The 23,706-nt window shown below is 37.5% G+C and overlaps 1 protein-coding gene across 1 annotated transcript in view; it reads left to right on the top strand.

Moving 5' to 3' along the window:
• LOC126183883 (serine/threonine-protein kinase D1) overlaps nucleotides 1–23,706 on the top strand; it is a 222,842-nt gene that overhangs the window by 120,860 nt on the left and 78,276 nt on the right. Inside the window, exons 10-12 of the mRNA XM_049926192.1 lie at nucleotides 18,362–18,485; nucleotides 20,503–20,635; nucleotides 21,534–21,725. Of these exons, the coding sequence (XP_049782149.1) occupies nucleotides 18,362–18,485; nucleotides 20,503–20,635; nucleotides 21,534–21,725 (449 nt within the window). The remainder of the gene's footprint in view (nucleotides 1–18,361; nucleotides 18,486–20,502; nucleotides 20,636–21,533; nucleotides 21,726–23,706) is intronic.

Genomic DNA, 23,706 nt, shown 5'->3' with positions numbered 1-23,706 from the left:
TTCAGACTCTCTGTTGACCAATCAATCAAATGTGGAATACTGTGAGCAAATTAAATAGCATGCATATAGAAACTTTATTGTTCTAGCCACTTTATGTGCATTTAAGTAAATAGTGAAGTACCTACAGGTAAACTGAAGTCGATGTACATATACCTGTCTGACAACTGGACAGGTGAAAAGACGTAATTCAAGACGAATATTTGAGCTATGCCAAGATACAAATACCTGGCTAACCGTAACCGGTTTCAGGCCACAATTGCCTTTTTCAGGTGCCACAACAGTAAAAATAATAAAAAATAATAAAAAGCCTATATTAAGACCTTAAAACAATTAAAACTGTTTATACTAGTTGTACTTATGAGTTAAAGAATGTACAGTTTTAACACATGTGGATCATGCCTATGGGTCATGGACAGCATTCGGTGAAAAAATGTACAAGCTTTTTCAAACCACGTATATTACCAAAAAATCATGGAACCATGATCACGTTTTTTTCCCTTTTTGCACTAGATGCGCACACACCCATAAGAAAAAGACTTCATTTGCTAGAAATATAAAATATGTTTGGGTAATTATTCATAAAATACCAAACAATGGAAAACCCATGATGGAATATAACAATATTATGAAAAGGAAAGTTTCTACCCACCATATAGCGGAGATGCTGAGTTGCAGATAAGCACAACAAAAGGACTGTCGCAAATTAGCTTTCGACCAGTAAGGCCTTCGTCAAAAAAAAAAAAACACACACACACACACACACACACACACACACACACACACACACACATTCTCTTTCAAATGAAGCCACACTACTTTGGCAATGGCGTCTGCAACTCAGCGTCTCCGCTATATGGTGAGTAGAAACTTTCCTTTTCATAATATTGTTTCACAAAATACCGTATTTACTCGATTATAAGACGAGGTTTTTTCCAAAATTTGGTATTCGATTACTACAGGATCATCTTACATTGCTGAGATCAACATTTTTAAGTTGTTTAATAGATTGATATAGGTGTAGTCTTACATTTACAGATGAAGCTCGGGCTATTGAGGTCATAGGAAGATTTATTATTTTGAAGACTTTGGAAGGGTAGGCAGTGCAAACAAAATTCCCACTCGTGAACAGGTTCATGATTTCCTGATCTGCCAAACTGCTCGATACAAATTGACATTGCTTAAACAGTCATGTGGCATTTGACTCCCACAGTGCTACTGCAAGGGATATGCGAGAAACTATAAACTAGCCATCACAACAGTCTATTGATCTGCTTAAAATCTGACAATTTTGTGAAAGACAGGATGACTTGGAATTTAATTATATATTCTTGCAGGGGAGTTGAGAGCGAGCAGCAAATTATGTCATGCTGCCAACCATGGGAACCTATACTGCTTACTTCGGCTTTTTGTGAACATCAACTGCGTTTAGAAGTGCTGTTTGTGTGAATGTATTTGAATTTTTAAAATTGGACAGATACATAACAATGGTATACATTTCTGCAGGAGATGGTAAAATCTAGATAGGGGACAGTAGTGTACTTCAATGTTTCCTGAAACCGTGTTGTCAACACTCACCATGAGGCATGATGTAAATGAAAGGGGGTGTGTCAGATCTCAGATATCGTAACGTTTTCAGAAGAAACAGCAAAATATTTGTGAGATCAAAGAACAGATTGGTTGAATTCCTAAGATACTGAACGGTTTCCACACCAACATAAGATTTACTATGGAAGTAGAAAAACACCAATAGCTACCCTTTCTATATGGGCTGATTATGAGTAATGATGAGAACCTGGAACACAGCATGTACTAAAAACTGACACACAAGGATGATGTGCACACACACTGCCACAGCATCACCAAAGGCAGAAAAAGGGAATGATTAATACACTTGCAATGCATGCAAGTTGAGTACGTGAGCTGCAGCATCTGGGATGTAGGATGCAAAACCTGGAAAGTGTTCTGAGGGGCACTGGGTACTCCACCAGTTGCATCTCTAATGTCATTAAATCTAACATTCACCAAAGTTGTAGTGTTTTGAGAATTTCTGCGTAAATTCTAGAATCACTCAGTCTTCTACCATGTCGGACACACAGTATTTTAGATATGAGCATGAGAGCGCAGAATCCTACCTACTGCGCGTCACATGTCTGTGTGTGTAGGTTTAAATTCAGTTGCAGGAAGAATGTAGACACGGCGGTTGAACGGCACCGACAAGTACCTGTCAGGCAGAAAATGGATGTTTAGTGAGTGTGCACGAGAGGACCATGGAGTATTTTTGTAAGTCAGTGGCTATTGTTAGTGAAAAAAGAACCCTAAAAAAAACTTAATCCAGACTTGCTAGAGGCAAGACATGTTTATGATTTTGGTATAATAGAGTCATGGTTATTAAACTAACTCTGTGGTAAATGTATCTTAATTGTTTCTAATGTGAGACGACAAGGTGACTTACAAGAAGTTGAATGTTTATGGGAGGTCTGTGAATTTTGTTCTTTGTGGAAGTCGAAATATATCAGTAGTGAACTAAAAGTATTCTTTGAGTACCTCCTTATTTCATGAGTAAAGAGGGAGTCTTAGAGGTTCGTTTAACTAGAATCATCCTTTAGAGAAGAAGTTTATAGAGATTCCAGCAGCCGCCTAACCAGTGAAGAAGATCAGCTGCGCACTCCCAGGTAAGTCAACTCATATAAATGAGCTGGGACGGTAGCATACTTCACACACTCATCTGTCATCAAAAGCGTTAGAATGTGGCAACCAGTGTAGAAGGACCGAAGAAAAGAGGAATTTCGAGACAAAAACGAGAGAAAAAGCTATCAAGTGTTGCCATAGCAACCAAGCATAACAAGACAAGAGTACCATTTTAAGAAATTGGATTCTGCCCAAATATCCAGTGGAGAGAATTTGTGAATGCAAAAAAATGAGAAACCGTGAGAGAGCCACAACGTTAAAAACCGGAGAGAAAATCTCGACGTATTAGACCAAGAAGAGATACGCCTAGAACAATTTGACTAAGAAGATCAAATGCGGGGAGTGTACAGCTCCCACACACATTGTGGGGATGCAGATGCAGAAACCAACGTCTGACGCCGCTGGCACCAGTTGCTGTTCACTGGTGCTGACCTGCCTAAGAACTTTATTGTTTTAGTACAAAGTGGTACAAACTGTTGAGTGAACTTTAGTAGTGCAGTTATTATACTTAAAGTTAATTTTTAAATGCTCACAAGGTATATAGCTTGTAAAAGTGTGGATAGCATACAGAAAGTTGGGGAAACTTCAGAACCAGCCACAGCTATGGAAGTCACCAAAGAAGTGCCTGACTGGTCTGAGTTAGTAAATGTAATTAAAACTCAGATAATACAATTAAAAGTGACTCTAAGTGAAGAAATAGGCTCAGTAAAATCTCGATTAGATGCCCAGAGTGAAACTCTGAATAGGCAAGAGACAAATCTAAGTTTGTTAAATACCAAAGTCGATTCACAAACTAAAGAATTTGGTAATCTTTGCGAAGACATGGGGGCTTTTGAAGACTGGATTCGACACCTTAAATAGTAAAGTAGAGAATTTTAATATAGATCTGAAGAATGAATTGACTAGTTCCTTGACCAGTCATGTAAATCAAATGTTCACTGATCTTAGTAATAAACATAATGATAATTTCCATGATTTATCAAAAAACTTAGAATTTTACATTGAGGAAAGCTGCAGTATGATAGAATCCGAAATCGAAGAAAAGTTAGGATCATTTGAAAATGTATTTAATATTAAGTTTAATGCTTTAAAGCAGGGATTTATTACTTTAAAAGAGAATGTCAATAAGTATAATGAATTAATGCATGTCATTCAGTCGCAAATTGCAGGTGTAAGTACACAAGTGGATAATGTAGAGAAAAGCTTCCAAGAGAAGATAGCAAATTCTGATATTGTAAATATAAGTAGTTTGGAGGAACAATTTGAAGGGATTATAGATCAAAAAGTCACCGAGAAATAACATCTGTGGACGTGTCGCCTATTGTTTTTTCCAAACTTTTAGATACCAGGAAGGGCATAGATGACCTGTGGAGAGAAGTCAAGCTTATCCAGGACAAAGTAGAAAAACAGGTAACGTCACCTAATGTTGTGTGCTAACTAGTGAAGTAGTTACAGATTTACAATGGGGTGGCTAATTCAGGATTATCCAGGTAATTCCCTAAATTCAAGCCCGATGGAGAAGTACATCTGATCCATTTTTTGAAAAGATTCAACCAAGCTTTGCCAAAAGATTGGGTAGATTCTGAAAATATTTAATTTGCCATGGATTACCTTCTAGTGGAAGCCTCAGAATGGGGAACCATAAATATTGAGAGCTTTTCCTCTTGGGGAGATTTCCAGAAGTAGTTTAAAGAGAAGTATTGGTCTGCAAGTGCACAAGAAAAGTTAATCAGATCCATGGGACCCGGTCGGAGTCATATGTCCCCCAGAGACGTTATCAATCTGTGTTAACGGGGGAGTGACGACCGTTGGATCCAGAGTTGTTTTCGGTGTTTCTTCCAAAACAGTTTTCCTGCACTGAATTTCTTTAAAATCTTAAACTATTCTGTCATCTCATCCTAAAATCAATCCTATAATTTTATTACTTAGAAAACCGGATATGACAATCAAGTAGAAAACTATCCAGGTGAATTACAGAATAAGAAGGAAAGTGGTATCAACATGAAAATAAAATGGAGTTTTTTTATTTTATTATTTATTTTATGGCCTTCATTGGACCACTCTAGTCAAAAATACAAAGTTGTAAACAAGTTGTTACATAGGGATACAAATTGGCTCAACAGTAACTTAATATGATATTTAGGTAATATAATTATTAGAGTCTATTCTTATATGAAAGGTGTTTTGCTCTTCTGTCTGCCCAATATTTCTTCATTCTTTCAGATATTTTCTTTTTTTCTTCCTGTACTCCTTTTATTGATTTTCATTTGTAGTCTGGTTTGCGGGTCTTGCAGTATTCTGGTTTTCTCTGTCTTGTTTTTTAGGTCATCTACTGTAATTTGGAGTTTTTTTTATATCTTCCTTAATTTCTGTGATCCATTTAATGTCGCTCTTGCTATTCCACAATTTTTGTATTATCTTTTTTACTAATTCTGTTTTCTGGAGTTCTCATCAGATGTCCAAAGAATGAGATGCATTTCTTCCTGATCGTGCTCATGACTGGTTCTATTTTCTTATATACTGTTTCATTTGATGCTATTCTCCAATGTCCATTTATTTTATACTGTTTATTTATACATGTTCTAATTATTCTTCTTTCTATTTTTAGTATTCTGTCAATTTCTGCTGTATTAGTTGTTTTGAAGATAGTTTCAGCTGCATACTTTTTTTCTGGTTGTGTAACTGTTTTATAGTGTTTTAATTTTGCATCTATAGATAGGCTTTTTTTTTTTTTTGTAATGTAATTTGCGTAGTTCAGTTTTTTTTATTTTGTTCTGCCATGATGGCTTCTCATTTAGATTGTATGTTATTATATCGCCTAAATATTTAAATTTATCAACAATTTTTATTTCCTGTTCTCATATTGTAATTTTGTTTGCAAGTGGTGGATCAGTTAGCATAATCTCCGTTTTTTCAAATGATATTCTAAGGCCTACTTTCTCTGCTATTTCTTGTAGTGATCTCACTTGTTGCCTGGCTTCTTGAATGGTGTTGGCTAGGAGAGCAAGATCATTAGCAAATCCCAAGCAGTTTAAGCTAATATCATCTTTTGCACTTCCAGTTCTTATCATCTTTGGATTGTCCTTGTACCATTCTCTCATTATGTATTCCAGTGCACAGTTGAACAGTAATGGTGATAGGCAGTCACCTTGTCTTAAGCCTGTTTTTATGAGGAATGGTTATGAAATTTCTCCTCTAAACTTCACTTTTGATTTGGTGTTCGTTAGAGTGAGTTGTATTATTTTAATTAGTTTTGAATGGAATCCTAGATTTCTTAAAATTTTTAATACTGAAGGTCTGTGGAGACAGTCATATGCCTTCTTAAAATCTACAAATGTTATTGCCAGAGGTTTGTTCCGTTTCTTGTAGTATGCCATAATCAATTTTAAACTAATTATCTGCTCTGCACAGCTTCTCCGTGGTCTGAAACCTCCCTGATATTCCCCTAACTCCTGTTCTAATTGCTCCTTGATTCTTTCATATAGGATCTTGGATAGAATTTTGTATGTGCAATCTAGGAGAGAGACTCCTCTGTAATTGTCTGGGTTGCTCTTATCTCCCTTTTTGTGTAGTGGGTGGATGATAGCTGTGGTCCAATGTTCGGGAAATCGTTCTGTTACCCAAATTTTTGTTAGAGCCATGTGTAAGGAGGTCTTGACTGTGTCACTTGCATATTTCCACATTTCAACAAAAACCTGATCTTCTCCACATGCCTTATAATTTTTTTGTTCTTTAAGAATTTTTTCTACTTCTTGGAAAGTTGGAGGTCTAGTTTGTTAGGTTTGGTTTTTATTGGGGTATTTATGTTGATTTATAAGGGTTCTTTGGGTTCCTCACAGTTCAGAAGTTTGTTAAATGCTTTTGCCATTATTTCTGCATTTTCCTTGTTACTGTGTGTCATTCTTCCATCTTCATCTTTCAGTATTAGTGTAGGGGCCTCATATTGTTGTGGTTGTTTCCCAAAGATTTTGTAGTAGTTCCTGGAGTTGGTTTTATGATAATTACCTTCTACAGAGTTTATAATATCTTTATGGAATCCTCTCTTGATTCTTCTAATATTTTGTGTGAATTTTTTTCTTTCATTTTTTAGGTTGATAACATTTTCTTCAGTTTTACGTGTTTGAAACTTTAACCATGCTTGGTGTCTATCTTCATGGAATTTTGTCACATTCTGATGTCCACCATGCATGTTTCCTTCGTGGGTTCAAGGGAGCTAGATTCTCTGCTTCTTTTTTAAGATTAGGCACTAGTTGTTCTAGATCATCTGTTAATTTGATGGTTTGTGTTATTTGTTGGTATTTATTACTTTTAATTAGCTGATGTGGGTCAAACCACCTTTTTATTTTATTAGTTTTTCCGGTCCTCTTCTTTAACGGTGTAAATTTGATTTTAATTTTAATTGTATAATGGTTTGAGCCTGTGTCTACTCCTCTCAGTACTTTAACATTGTGGATCTCCTTATGAAATTTTTTGTCCATACAGACATGGTCTAGCCGCTACTCCCCCTTCCTCCAGTCTGGATGTTTCCATGTTTTAAGTTTACTTGGCTTCCTCTTAAAGTATGTTGATTTAGATATAAGGTTGTGTTCTCTGCAGAGTTCTACAAGTCTTTGAGCATTTTTGTTCGTAAATTTATGTGGACTCCATTTTCCAATTATATCTTTATATTTGCTTTCTTTTCCCAACTGAGCATTGAAATCTCCCAATAAGATTTTTACATTCTTTTTATTTACTCTGTTCACAGTTTGTTCTAGAAGGTCCCAAAATTTATCTGCCTCTTCCTTTGTTTTTGTTAGACAATTTTTTTCATTGGTTGGGGCATGATCATTTATTATTGTATAGGTTTTATTCATTGTTTTAAAGCTTAGAGTCGCAATTCTTGGTGATACTGCTTGAAAATCCGTTACTAAATCTATTATTTTTATGTTTACTAAAAACCCTGTTCCAAACTGGGGACATTGTTTCATTGCCCTCGGTCCTGGTTTCCCATTATAAATTCTGTATCCTTGTGATTCAAATGGGTCCTCTGTGGTGTTTCTCATTTCTTGGATCTCTGTTATTGAAATTTTTTGTTTATTTGGTTCATTTATGAGCTCCTTGAGTTTTCCGGTCTGAAGTAGTGAGTTTATGTTTTGTGTTGCTATATAATTTATCTGCTCATGTTTAATCTTCTTTTTGTGTTTTAGTGTGCATTTTGATGGTTACAAACACTTCGATTCGTTGTTGTCTTCTAATTGACTACCCACCGAATCCAATGTAACCTCTTCCTGCCTTTTTGAGTAGGACAGTGGAATTTTTATCCTAAAAGACCTTTCCATTTTTGACTTTCGAAAGTTTTCAGCCTTAGTTGGAGCAAGCTCCGATTTACAACTATGGTTGTTAACTGCAGAGGGTGTGTTTGGTCCGCAAGAGCTATTTTATTTCACTCAAGTCCGCCGGTAAACCGGTGAGGACTTCCCCATCCGCCACCTGGGACACGCCACGTAGGAGTATCACCTCTCCTCCTACTATGACAGGATAGTAGGTTCGTGAATGGAGTATTATGTTTGTAGAAAATATAATATTGTGTGACTAGTTGAACAACTGTGATACCAGAGTGTATAAATTTTCTATTTTGTATAGGTATTTTATACCTTTTATGAAATGTGATGTAAATGGGAGGGTTTGTATAAGTTTTGAAAGGGGTGGGTATTGTAAAAGAAGCATGGTTTATAAGAGCAAATAAATCATGGCTAGCTCAAAACACACATCACACCTTTCAGACAACCCTCGCAAACAAGTGTGCCTGATTTTTCACCATTTGCCGTTTTCATAGAGTTGCAAAGATTTCCTTCGGGGACCTCAAGGGTGTAGGTGGGAATGTCCATTCTGTAGGAGACGATTTAACACCAAACCTCCTCCAGCGTCTCACTCAAGTACCTGAGAGGTAGCGATCCTGGGGAAGAGGGATGGGAAGGGTTTCCTGTCATTGGGGCTATCTTCTTTCTCTTCTTCGATCTTAGCGACCACATCTATTTTTTTCCTTTCTTACTTCTCATTTTGAGGACTTATCTAGTTTTTCCCTCTTTCCATATTCACTAACTTTTGTCGCTGAAGTCCTTTCTTGTTTCTGTGGTTTCTAATAACCTATATCTTATCTTCATATAAGAAGGTCGAAGAATCAGACTACATGAACACACATCTGCATACACACACAAATACATTTAGACACAAACATTGAAATTACAGACTAAAAAGCCTGTCACAATGTGAGAATCGCCAGTTATTGTAGGGGGGGAATACACTCTCTCTCTCTCTCTCTCTCTCTCTCTCTCTCTCTCTCTCGCTCTCTCTATGACAATTACACATTGCATATGTATATAAGAACTATGACGATTCTACATCGAGTATACATAAGAAAGAGAATGTAACCAAGTGTGGAATTAATCATGATAGTCATTTAAGAAAAGTCAGTGCAATAAGTACTTTGATGAATTGTGGGATTGTGGGACTTGAATAGTGTATGTAAACATATTATCTACTGAGAGTATAGAAATTGAGAAGTAGAGGAGGACTCTAGGGATCGAATGATGCATTAAAAAGGGAATGCGAAGTGTAAAATAGATTTGTATCTTTACAAGAGAATACTTAATTATAGTATACATAGAAGTGTATACTAGGGTAATGAACCACAAGGCCTACTCAGAAAGGATAAGGGGGCGTACCGAGCATTTGCTAAGTATATAGGGCAGGTGTACCTACATGGAGATGGGACGACCTGTGGCCCAAAAAATAGTGATGTTTTATTAGGGGCATACCTACCAGAATGGAAAGAGGAATTGCTTTCATAACGTCAATCCACAAGCAAGGTATAGGTACTGATCCTAGGAAAAGGGGACAGTATCATGACAGAAGTCACAAATTTTATAGGGGTTATTCTGGAAAGTTTGAATTCTGTGCTCAACTAGTATTATTATGTTTCATGAAAGTTTGCGAGTGTCAAAAGAACATTTTCATTTTGCCCAGAGTTCCTCCAAGCTACAGAACATAGTAAGAATAGTACATACCAAGGAAAGGTAGTACAAAAGATGAGAACAGAAAATAGATCACTCATGTGTCATGAACACCTGGAATTTATGATTGGAAATAAAGGAGGAGTCCTCACAATTCCTAAATACTAGTGAAGAGCTGACTAAAAACTTGAGTGAAAGCTCATGGCTTAATATTAAAGTTGGATGAGAGAGAATAGCGAAGTAGTAAGTGAAAGATTATTCACGGTTATTGAAAGAAAAGAAATGTATACTGTTAAAATATGAAATTGTTATTATATTTGATATTATTTACATAATGATTATGTATAAAATATCGCGTTTTTGATCTGAGGGGACGGATATGTAGTGTTTCAAGCATTTCTGCTTAAATTCTAGAATCACTCAGCCTTCTACTGTCTCGAACACACAGTATTATAGATAAGAGCGTGAGAGAGAGCGGAATTCTACCTACTGCGTGTCACATGTCTGTGTGTGCAGGTTTAAGTTCAGTTGCAGGAAGAATGTAGACGCAGTAGTTGAACAGCACCGACAAGTACCTGTCAGGCAGAAAATAGATGTTTAGTGAGTGTGTACGAGAGGACCATGGAGTATTTGTGTAACTGTGAGAATAGTGTCAGTGGCTATTGTTAGTGAAAAAAGAACTCTAAAAAACTCTTAATCCAGTCTTGCTAGAGGCAAGACATGTTTATGATTTCAGTGTAATAGAGTCATGGTTATAAAACCAACTCTGTTGTAAATGTAACTTAATTGTTTCTAATGTGAGATGACACGGGTGACTTACAGGAAGTCGAATGTTTATGTGAGAAGTGTGAATTTTGTTCTTTGTGGAGGTTGAAATATACCGATAGTGAACTAAAAGTAATCTTCGAGTACCTCCTTATTTCAGGAGTAAAGAGGGAGTCTTAGAGGTTCGTTTAACTAGAATCATCCTTTGGAGAAGAAGTTTATAGAGATTCCAGCAGCCGCCTAACCAGCGAAGAAGATCGTCTGCGCACTCCCAAGTAAGTCAACTCATATAAATGAGATGGGAAGGTAGCATACATACACTTCACACACTCTTCTGTCGTGAAAAGCGTTAGAAACTGACACGTCAGAAGAAGACATCTCGGTTGCAGACTTTCTGCCATAGATCCCCACAGCGACAGACAGAACGAGCCACAAGTGCGCAAACACAGCATAAAGGCGGTTTAAAAACCAACCAAGAAGATAAGTGTGTTTCAGATAAACAAAGGATATAAGGGATACATGTGCAAAGCTGGAAATATCTCATGTACCTTGTACATGTGCAAAAGTCATTCTGACATTGACTGGATGATCCACCAACACCAGGATCACCCAACATAAACAGCATTGCGGGCTGGGACAGATGGAGAAATCAGCTATGGTGGATGGAGCATGCTCTGTATGTAAAATTTCTAGACACAGAAGTTCTTGTTGTGGAGAAGTCCTACCATACTCCCATTCAGGGAAGCCATAGAAATCCACAAACATAACAATGGCTTCAATAAGAAAGGGGAAAGTCTCAAGCTAACAGATCTTGGATTCACATGCTGCAGCAAATGACCATTGCAGGTAGCAAGAGGAGAACAGTAGGGGAAATGAGAAGTGAAAAACCCTTGGATGTTGGTTCAGTAAGTGCATGTGACCTCCAGCTACAGACTAAGACTACAGTCCACCACCAGTAAATGGAAGGTGAAGCTTTGACACTGCCAGCCACTCATTTTGGTGCTGATGTACTGGTGACAGCAGCAAACAACCAATGTTGAACTGTAAATTACAAAATCTGTTTGATAGCAATGGAGGACAGTACACTAATATGTGGTGTGCCTTATACAGGGTGTTAATTTTAACTAAAACATGAAATATCTCAAAAACTACACATCGGATCAAACAAAGTTGTAATTTCAGTGTTGTTTGCCTGAGAGGTGGACATCTAGTGATACCACACTCTACCCCCCCACACCACCACATGCATGGGTGATGGGGGGACAACTTTTAAATCTCCAATGTGAACCCCTGATTTGTATTGCATATTATATTTTGTGGTGAAATCTACATATGCTTTTATTCTTCACTTCGCTAGAGGTGGCAGTTTAATCCGAGGAATAGAAATGAGAACACAATCGTAATATAAGACATGCTACTCGTTGGTCCTTGGATATCCAGTGGCACGTGGGATGCCACCTCCATGCTGCAAGAGTAGGACAGGCCAGTATTTCGTAACTTCTGATTGGAAAACCCATTCACAACGTTGTATTCCTCTGACATATTGATCAGAGGATTACTCAGTGCACTACCGTGATCTTGGTTGTAGTGAAATGCTACCCTTCTTTTCCAGTTAAATTGTCCAAACGTAGCACCATCCACTCAGTGCACTTAGTGAGCCTCTTTTCAAATGACCGTAAACAGGACAGAAGCATATCTGCAGGAATGTCTGCACAGACATTTCTGATGCACTCGATCATATCTTCACGGCCTGTTGGCACACCTTATCTTTTAAATATCCCCACAGAAAAAAAATCTGGCAATGTCAAATCCAGCAACCTAGCGATTTAATTAATGGAGCCACCTCTGCTGATTCACTGACAAATGTAAATATGGTATAACACCTTCCATGCTCAATTGCGTAATCCACTGGCCACCCGTCATGCTCAAACCACATATGCTGTCGAATGTCCGGGGCAACATCCTGCAGTGGTACTGGTAGTTCCTGTTCCAAAAATGTGCAATATTTGCTTCCATTCAACATGCCATTGATACCGGATCAGTGAGTTTGTTCCGTAAGATAGAACACCAAACCTTAACCGACCAAGGAAGTCGATAGTTAGCCTGCAGTAGCTAGTGGGGATTGTCTACCCTTCAGTCATGCATGTTAGGCCAGTTAACGCTACCATGGTTTTTAAATATAGACTCGTCAGAAAATAGTAACTTGGCAAAGAATGTGGGGGCTGTTTGCATTTGTTGATGTACCCATTCACAAAACGCTACCCAGTTGCGGAAATCGGCACTGTGAAGTTCTTGATTCAGTGACGTGATACGGATTATACTTGTGAGAGTACTATCTACAGACATAATGGAGTAGCAGTGTAATTGCCAGGCACTTATCCATGGGTTGTGCTGCACTGCTGCTAGTACAGCCATTTTATTAACTTCTCCTTTCCTTTTGCCAGTCTGTGTGCTGTCATCAGACATTGAGGCATTCACAACCTTGTAAAAGAACAAATAAGGGTGAGCTTTCTTTGAAGAACGCTGGCATATAAGGCAACAGCAGCCTCAACATTTCTCCTACATTCTCCATAAATCAGGATAATTTCAATTTTTTCTTCTGTGTTTACAATGTTCAACGTCCACTTGCATGTGTGTTCTCCATTTGATAGATAGGTGTGCAGGCAATAAACACTGTGCAAGTATTCTAATGTTTGAGAGTCATTATCTGTTCTATGTCTGCACGATACATGAGCTCCGGTCACAGTGTACTGCCTGTTATGATATGCCATAGTTCACTATGTGGCCACAGTGGCATGTCGAGTATTCCCCTGTTCAATACGTCGGAGGGATACAACAAGTTTCCAATTACAAATTGGGAAATACTGGCCTGTCCTGCCCTTGCAGCATGGAGGTGGGGGTCACGTGCCATTGGATATTCATGAGCCATTGAGTAGTATGTCATAAGTTACAATTGTGTATCCCTTTCAATTCCTCTAATTACAGTGCCATCTGTGTTGAAATGAAGAAAATGCTTTAGACAAAATGTATGTAGATTTTGCCGTAATATCAAAATCTGCAGTAAAAAATGAGGGTACACATTAAAAATTTGAAAGTTGCCCCGACACACACACACACACACACACACACACACACACACACACACACGGGATAGGGTCGTGGGTCGAGTGTGGCATTGTTTGATGTCTCCCTCCAAGACAAACAAATTGGAACTATAACTTTTTTCATCTAATGTGTAGTTTTTGAGATATTTCAATTTCTTCAGTTAAAATGGATATCCTGTATACCCTCATCAGTTTAGATATCATTCAAAATGTCATTATACAGGGTGTTCCACACACAATCGGTACACCTAATGCCCAAGATTCAAGTAACAATGAACCAACTAAAAAAGAATAGATAACAGTAACATTAAAAAACAAAAAAAACATATAGTTACCTGTTTATAATAAATACTGGAAATGGTGGCCTTGGGCATCCAGGCATCGCTGAGTTCATGTGATGACATTACCAGCAACACAATGCAATTCTGCAGGCATGATGTTGTTAATTGCTCTAGTAATGTTCCGTTTCAGATCGTGAATTGTTCGGGGATTGTCAGCATACACTTTGCTTTTTAGTGTACCCCGTAAAATAAAACACACGATGTTAATTTGGAGACCCTGGGGGACAGTGGCCTTTACTGACAAGTCTATCTCCAGGGAACACTTTGGTGACATAGGCCATACTTTTGTTGGATGTGTGAGCGGTTGCTCTAACTTGTTGGAATAGTGAGTGCAGCTTCTCTGCATCTGTTAGTTGTGCTTAGAAAGAGTCAAAAGGTCTCTAGATATCTGACACTGTTTAAGGTGTAATTGAAAAATATGGGGTCAGTAATGCACGTCGTCGGACAACGCGCACCAATCACCTGTCTTCTCTAAGTGGAGAGGTTCTTTATGCAGAATATGTGGGTTGTCCTGTGACCTGTATCTGAAATTCTGGGAGTTTACATAATCTGACAAATGCAGACCTCATCTGACATAAAGCAGAGTAATCATTAGCAATTGATGTTAACAGCCAGTTACAACAATGAAGTCTCTTTTCCTGATCCTCAAATATTAACTGTTGCATCACCCTCACACAGTAGGCTTGTAATTTTACATCTTTTAGTCCATTATGGCACGATGTACAAGGTACACCAATCTGCTGTGATAACCTCCTTACCAACTTGCAGGGACTTTTCATAATGTCCGTGGAAATTCTGTCTATAGTTTCAGGGATCCACACTGTCGGTCACGTATTCCTCTGCACACTCCGAGTAGAAACTACAGCCCTCCATTTCTTGTATAGATCTTGAATAGTGCTGATCATGGGGAGTTTCCTACAAGGATGCTTCACTTGAAACATGTCTTTACATCCTTTGATGTAGCCTGTTTCTGTGTAACACTTCGCAATATTTGTTCACTGTTCTAATGCTAAACACCCCATTTCTGTTACAGTGCAACATTGCAAGCTTCTCACAACTGATGCATGAACATAAAGCTGCACTCTACTTTTTGAAAAAAATGTGGTGTATCCAACTTTTGAGACAGTGTTGCCACTTCTCAAGAAATTCGACTAGAGATGATTAACCTATACATGACATGTATCGGTTTTATGTGTCAAGCCCTTTATCTAATAAGTCTTTGTATCTATTTCCATCTTGGCCAAAATTTCTATGAAGCAGCAATAAATTTCTCACTCTTTATCCAGGTTTTCCAGGGATTCTAAGCCACTTCAGGAGAATGCTGGATGTTCCCACCAACAGAATGAAAATAAGTTTTTCCCTCTGCTAGTAATCAGTGTGAGTTATTGCATCGGACTTTAGTTTAGGATAATAACAAACGCCTTTGAAACTTGCTGCCAAATTAAAACTGTGTGTCAAACCTGCCGTCAAATCCAGACATTTATTTATCACTTGCAACTAGCACATACATTTAATCTGTCATGAAGTTTCGTTAAAGTGTACACTAGGCAAGAGAATGAATTTTATTTTAGAAAGAGCATTGCTTATCATATTTTACTATCAGAACTTCCAGTTGTTAAATGGTTTTAATTATGTGTGTGCTTTTTCACAGATAAAAATCTTAAAAACTTTGCTTTTAGTAATTATTTTTAAGTAATTTAGTTATAATTGGAATATGCAGGAGCATTTGTCTCTAGGAAAAGATTGTTTTCCTATTTCATGCTATAACAATTCTGCAGCAAAGGAACCAATCGTATGGTCAGTATCTCACGATAGAACATTTGGGAATATATTTCATATGCCACCATTAACAGAAAAGATCCAAGTGGCACGAAACTTCAATTTCACTTAACATCAAGGATTCTATGTAAGAATGTTTGAATGTTATTTTGGTGGAGTGGTTGGGTCACATGATTATCTGATGCAATGCAGTGTGTTTTTGTATTATGATCTAATTTCTACTTATTCTCAGCATGATTACTTATGTTGGTACCGAGCGAGGTGGCGCAGTGGTTAGACACTGGACTCGCATTCGGGAGGACGACGGTTCAATCCCGCGTCCGGCCATCCTGATTTAGGTTTTCCGTGATTTCCCTAAATCGCTCCAGGCAAATGCCGAGATGGTTCCTTTCAAAAGGGCACGGCCGACTTCCTTCCCCGTCCTTCCCTCATCCGATGAGACCGATGACCTCGCTGTCTTGTCTCCTTCCCCAAACCAACCAACCAACCAACTTATGTTGGTAGGTTTTGTGCTTTTGTTGTTGAAGTTTTATTTTATTACTTGCTTTTCTCTTGACAAATTGTGATGGTTGCATAAAGCGTTATTACATTTCTTAATGGTCTTTCCCTGTAAGAGATGCTAAATCTGACAAAAGAAACATTATTTTTGAGGGGGTGTACAATAAGCAATGCCACACTTCTTAACCCCCCCTCCAGATAGCAGGTTGATTTTATTCAAGATTTCGATACACCATATTATTCCCCACCTACTGGGAGGGGCTTATGTCCACGTGGCACTACTCTGCTGGTCGACATTGGAGCCAAAGTCTCACTGCATTAATAACCTCCCCATCATTCATGTACTGCTTCCCCCAGAGTGCATCCTTCATTGTGCCAAATGGATGGAAGTCGGAAGGTGCAAGATCTGAGCTGTAGAATGGTTGAGGAAGAACAATCCAATGAAGTTTTGTGAGCTTCTCTCAGGGTTAGCATACATGTATGAGGCATTGCATTGTCATGGAGAAGGAGAAATGTGTTTCCATTTTTGTGGCGATGAATGCACTGAAGTGGTTTCTTCAATTTCCTGAGGACAGCACAGTACACTTTAGAGTTGATCATTACACCATGAGGTAAGGCATCAAACATAACTACTCCTTCAGAGTCCCAGAAGATCCCCACCATAACTTTACTGGCTGAGGCTGCGGTTTTGAAATTTTTGTTCAGAGGAGAGGTAGTGTGGCACCACTCCATGGATTGCAATTTTCTTTGGTTTCAAGGTGATGATCACATGTTTCATCACCTGTGAAGCTGTTCGACAAGAAATTGTCACAGTCCACCTCGTAGTGTGTAAACTGTTCTGGGTTACAATCTTCCGTTAGGCGGTGAGAAACTCAGGTGCCACTCAGCTGTGAGTACTGCAGCTGGTGGATGAATGTGTCAGCACTACCAATAGAGTCATACAGTTGTGCAGCGAAGTGTTTGATTGTAATCTTCGATCACCTCAAATGAGAGTGTCTGCATGTTCCATCGTTGCAGAAGTCACAGCGGTCTGCGGCTGGATAGCATCCAGGAGGTCGGACAGGTTTGGGCAACCTTGTTGCAGTGATGACAAATGCCTCGCTCAGTGACTCACTATGCTTTCGTTCAGTGCCAGTTCTCTGGGAACATTCTGAAAGCAGCTGTGAATATCTGAGGTGCTCTGGTTTTCCACTAAGAGAAACTCGGCTTGGAATGCACCTCGTTACAGTGCCATTTTGAAGGCTACATATAGCACCACCACTAGTCAGAACTTCAGGAAACTATAGGGGCTGAAGTGGGAATATTGCACATTGACCCACAAAGAATTTAACATTTTTAAACCAAAACTGGCTGAGAGAAAAGAAATATGTTACATTACTTATTGAACACCACTCATAGATAGTTTAATATGTAGATACGAAATAGTATACATTGTTGTAAATGAAAGTAAGTGAATATAATATTTGTGCAGAAAGAAAAATTAATGATATTTCATAATTAGAAGGAAACAAGATGTAAAAGGTGGGGAAAATAATGTTCTGCACGATTTATAATTTTTTCATTCCACTTCTCTCCATTTCCTGCAGTTTTTAAACAGAATTTTTGTAGAAACCTCAGTTATGTACATTGCTTTTCCCCTTAAAAAATGTAAGTACCATCATTAATCAAACAGTGGAAAATCCAGGATGGAATGTAACAACATTATGAAAAAGAAAGTTGCTACTCACTATATAGTGGTGATGCTGAGTCACAGATAGGCACAACGAAAAGACACTCACAATTAAAACTTTCGGCCATTGGCCTTCGTTAACAGTAGATGACATTGTTGATGAAGGCCAATGGCCAAAACATTTGTGAGAGTCCCCCCCTCCCCTTCCTCCCAATCTGCAACTTATCATCTCCACTATATGGTGAGTATCAACTTTCCTTTTCATAATGCAAGTACCATCATTGTAGTTCTTAAGGCAGAGACAAAATCCTGACTCTGTAAAATGACGCCACTTCCCTTGTAACCTCATCTTCATTGTTCAGTACTGGGCAGTGTGATGTCTGATGATGTTGACATTCATTGTAGAGTAAACCAGCTTCAGTGTAAAGGACACTGCCATTCAGTGACAAGATATCTTGTTGGCATCCTGTGTGAATCAACCCTTATTCAGTTACAATAAATTTTGTTTGTCATTCTTTTTTACAGTATGTCCCCTAGTAACAATATTCCTCTGATGCGAATTGTGCAGTCAGTGAAACATACAAAAAAGAGGGGTTCAAAAGTTATTAAAGAAGGGTGGATGGTGCATTTCACTAACAAGGATCCAACGGTAAGTGGCAGCTTTGACTGACACATACACTGCTTAAGACTATATTGTTGCATGTGGCGGTAATCTTTATGAACTCATACTGAGTGGATCTTATAACTAGCCAAAACTTTCCATCAAGTATTGCATGTATGTTAAACATATTTGGTGATTAACTTATTTCAGTTTAAAATTTAGCAAGCGCAATTGTTTTAAAATGGTGTAATCCTCTGGTTGTAATTGCAATTGCACAATTTACATTGAAATTTCTTCTTCTCAGTTCGAGGAACAGTCAAGAAACTAGCAAAACTTGTTTCTCATTATTGTGTGGAAAATAAGTTACATTCTTCCATTTCTTACATTTTCCACTTTGCTGTTCTATTGTTTTCACATAATTCATTGTAATATATTGCATTTGATGGATTTCATTGCACTAGTCCAACAGTTTTCACTATCTTTTCCACACAAATCCTACACAACAATTTTTATGAAAAGCTCTACCTTGGAACTGCTCACATTGAGCTCTACCTAAGAACTACCACTTTACAGACGTCTACCTGGCAATATTCAGGCCAAATCAAAGAAAACGTAATCAAATAAATGACAGAATATAATATTAAATGAAGGTAATTTTCAGACTTTTAATGAAATTGTTCTTTTGGGTCAGAGGGTCAGTGATTAAATGCCATGTCTAGAGCAGCAAATGATAATGGAAGTAAGACTTCAGAGAAATCAAGACACATTCATTTTATCAATATTGAAAAGGCCTTTGATTGTGTGAAATGATGCAAGATGTTTGAAACTCTGAGAAAAATAGGAGTGAACTTAAGAATAGGTTAAGTAGTATACAATATGTATGAGAACCAAGTGTGAACAATAAGAATGTAAGACCTAGAACTTAAAGTGCTCAGATTACAAGGAGTGCAAGACAGAGACACTACTGTTCAATCTGTATTGAATAAGCAATACCAGAAATAAAATAAAACTGCAAAAGTGGGATTAAAATTCACTTTGAAAGGACATCAATGGTGAGATTCGCAGATGAAATTAAGGAAGACAAGGGTAATTAAGAGTAATAATAATTAACAGGAAATTACCATCAAAATTGATGACCACAAAGAAGATGAAATGAAGGATTTCTGTTATCTTGGAAACAAAATAACACACAATGGATGAAGTAAGGAGCACGTAAAAAGCAGTTTGTTGATGGTGCACATTCCAAGACATTAAGGAATCGGCACTTTAGTATTGGAGGGAAGTGAGTGAATTGTAGAAGGAAACCAGAGACAAATACAATAACCAGTCTTTGGACTGAAGATGACGGCAACATCTGTAGCAAAAGTATTTGTGAGATAATCTGTCACTGTTGACATTGTTAACTTTGTCCAAAATAAACCCAAGCAGTATTTGCTGAATGTTTTGTGCTCATCCTGAGTCTGAATGCAGTCAAGACATTTATCACATCAACATTGTCATTTTATTTCAGTTGTAGTTTCTTGAAGTGTTCGACAACTCTTGTGGCACCAGATCAAAGTTACAAGTGCATTGATACGCCATTGTGTTTATGCACAGGAGTGCTCCCCATTTTGCAAATGTGATGGTACATACATATACTTTCCACCTTTAATATACCACCTGATAGATTTGAGTTCTTTACAAACCACCCTTTGCCAGCCCCTTCCACACCCTCTTTAGCTCTAGTGTGCTTGTACCAATTGCACAAAGAGAAAACACAGCACCTTCATAACAGAATTTGTATTTATGTGCTCACATCAGTTATTAATCAAGCGAATATCTTTCTGGTTGTGTTTGTTTCCTGTACATCATTGCTATTGCTGTTTTTACTGTACATATAACAATGTAATGTAAATTATTCAGAAAAATTTTTGTGTATGATTTAACAGTAATATGTCCATAATGACACAACAAGAATATCGATCATTTTAATGAAATCACATTTTTTTATTCAGAGGAATTCACTTGACAGTGATACTACTTCCCATCTGTTGCTACGTCAAGTTATTTGTTTCCCTTTTTACAGAGGAAACGACATTACTGGCGCCTTGACACCAAATCATTAACATTATTCCAAAATGACACAAGCTCCAAGTATTACAAAGAGATTCCATTATCTGAGATACTTTCTGTGGAAACAGCTCGAAGCCCACATGGTGGTGAGTAAATGTGGTTCACATTCTTTCTCATGTGAATTTAAAAAATATTTGTTTGGTGTGCATTTAGACTTAATGAACATTTTAGACAAATATTTCAGAATTTCATGACAATTTCCATTTATAGAAAAACAGAACAGTTCATTACTACAGTAGATAGTGTTGTCATTTAATGGGTCATTGATTATTCAAGATTTGATTGCTTGTAATTTTGTTGACTTAAATTTACTGAATACTCTATTATCCAAGGGACTAAATTCTGCGAGCAGAAATTGTGATTGTACATTGCAAGAACAGAAATTTGGGAATACATTTTAAGGCATAATGAGTTACATGCATTGATAGAAGATGAGGCTGCACTACATCCATCCATAGGCACACAGGTATAACTTAAACAGCTCATAAGGTAAAGAAGAGAAATGTACTGGCCTACATACCAAGTACACTGATATACATTAAGCTGTAAAATGGGATTAGTTTTTTTATCATAGGAATGTCGTGTTTAAAGTCCAAAATACCCCATCCATTTAAATGTTAATGTATTTCAAGCCATTGAATGTATTTTGAAGTAGGTCAAAGAGAACACATATGGCACAAAACTAAATATTTTTACTTCAGTGCTTTTCATCATGAAGTGACTATTCCATTAGACATGACTATGTTTGTGTGAAATGCAAACACTTGATGAATGAGATCTCTCTGCTTAAGACCATATGCTGTCCTGGCAGAAGAATAAAAGAAGAATTCAGTCCACAATGAGAAAACACCAGCCATTTTCAGACCTTATAACGTGATACAGAAATAACTGTTAATAATTTGCAGACTTTGTTGTGAAAGAAACTTTTATTATTGCAGTCATGATGTAATTTAAATCTTGATTACTTGCAATACCTGGTTTCAGATGTGATGCATTGCTTTGAACTCCGGACGGCCAACATTGATTACTATGTGGGTGAAGACCCTCTGCATCCTGTAGTAAGGGAAGGAAGTGTGGCAATTCTTCCTCCAGAGGATTCTGGTGTAGGAGTTCACTTAGCTAAAAGCTGGGAAACTTGCATTCGACAGGCTCTGATGCCTGTAACTTCTTCCACCAGTAAGTACGTTATAAACGATGTAGTTTATGAGTTAAATTTCTCTTGAAAATTATTGATGGTAGTACTATGTGTTGTGTGGGGAAACATAGGTTGCAGCTGAGCTACTGCAAAGTATTTTGTATAAAGAAAAATTACCAATTGGTTCAGTCTCTACACATGTACAAGATTGGCATGTGAAAAAGAGAGATGAAATGTTCCAGGAAATGAGACTATTCATAAATTTGACAGAAAACTTTGCAGGAGCTCAGGTCAAGGGAGACACTTTAGAAAAGAATGAGGGAAATCAACATGGAGATAGCAGTAACACATGAGGGAATACACGAGGAAGATGGGGGTGGGGATATAGAGAGAGAATATAGAAATGTGGATAAGAAGAAGACAGAGAGGTAGAAGGACAGAAGTAAATGCTGAAGAACAATGAAGACTTTGAAGAAAAAAAAAAGTAGTTCATAATAAAAACAGAGATGGTCAGGGATATCTAATATGTAGGGCATAAAATGGCAGTTTAAAAACCTCTTATTTGTGCAGGGAAGAAACCAATGTTTGTTTTTTGACCTTAACATCTTTTGGAACACATGATGACAAGTATTTGTGTGGGCTGATTCCATCAACACATTACAATAAACTTCTGATCAATAATTGTGACTTTGCAACATAATTTTATTTTAAAAGGTAATAAATAAGTGATACTACTATCTATGTTGAGAACAGTGTGCAATCAGTGTACATAATTTTTGTCGAGAGTAGTATTTTCAATTTTTTACTATGAAATTGGCTGTAAATAGTTCATGATGCTCAACTGTAACATTGTGTATAGCATCTTCAAGAATTCTTAGCCTTTTTTTTTTTTAAGTCTTCCTCTTAGTACACCCATTTAAACATAAAACATAGTACTTGGGGACTTCATTGTAAACTTTCTGACAAATTCTAGTGGAATATCAGAGTTGCAATTTTGATGTTCATGTATAACCTAGCTTCCCATTAGAATAATTTCATTTTCAAGCATATTGCTTAACTCTATGCTTATAAGTAAAAAACAATTGAACCATTTTAATTCAGAAGGATCATTTGAGTACCAAAGAGCTTTACTAGCCGTGCTTCAGTTGGAGGGGAGGTGGTATACCCAAGGACTTGACTTAAATAGGTGACATCACTATTAATCAAGTTAATGGTGTTTTGGAATGCACTGACTAGAAGCCATTGACACAGACAGAATATAGGCAGTCACTGTATACTTGTTGAGGAACCCAACTGTCACTTCTATCGCATGACATCCTGGAAGCCAAGGATTACACCAGTGATGTAGTCAGTATTTTGCGACTTCCAACAAGAGATTTTGACTCAGTTCCACACCAATATGTAATAATCAAAGTATGGTTGTTTGTGGTATCAAACAAAATTTGTAAAAGGATTGAGAATTTGTTGATAGAGAGTCACAGAATGTTATCTTGGATAGAGATCCATTGACAGATCAAGTGTAACTTCAAGAATGCCCCGTGGAAGTGTGTTGGGAGCCTTGCTGTTCATGTAAATTAATGACTGTCAAACAGTGTTAATCTCAGATGGTATACAAGTTTGCATACAGAACTCTTGTGTGACCCATCCTTGTATTTAGCTAATGTGTGTGGGACTCCTAACTAATAGGAATAGTAAAGGATGATAAACATAATGAAATATGGCAAAATGAATGGCCACAGGTTTGTTTGACCCATGGGACAGTGTCACGGAAATGCTGAAAAACCTGAATTGGCAGATACTTGAAGCCGGAAATCCTGAGAGCCACAATTAAGTGAGGAATATAAGGAATAAACAACAACTTCACCCTCCCCTCTACCCCTCCATGTATTGTTCCCATATGGACTTCAGAGAAAAAGTTTGTCTAATTACAGTGTGCACAGAGGCATATGAGCAGTCATTTTTTCCATGTCTCATACACAAGTGGAATAGAAAGAAACCATAATACGTGGTTCTATGAGAAGT

Source organism: Schistocerca cancellata, chromosome 1, assembly GCF_023864275.1.
Source record: "Schistocerca cancellata isolate TAMUIC-IGC-003103 chromosome 1, iqSchCanc2.1, whole genome shotgun sequence".
NCBI lineage: Eukaryota > Metazoa > Arthropoda > Insecta > Orthoptera > Acrididae > Schistocerca > Schistocerca cancellata.
This window is presented reverse-complemented; position numbering and strand designations above follow the sequence as displayed.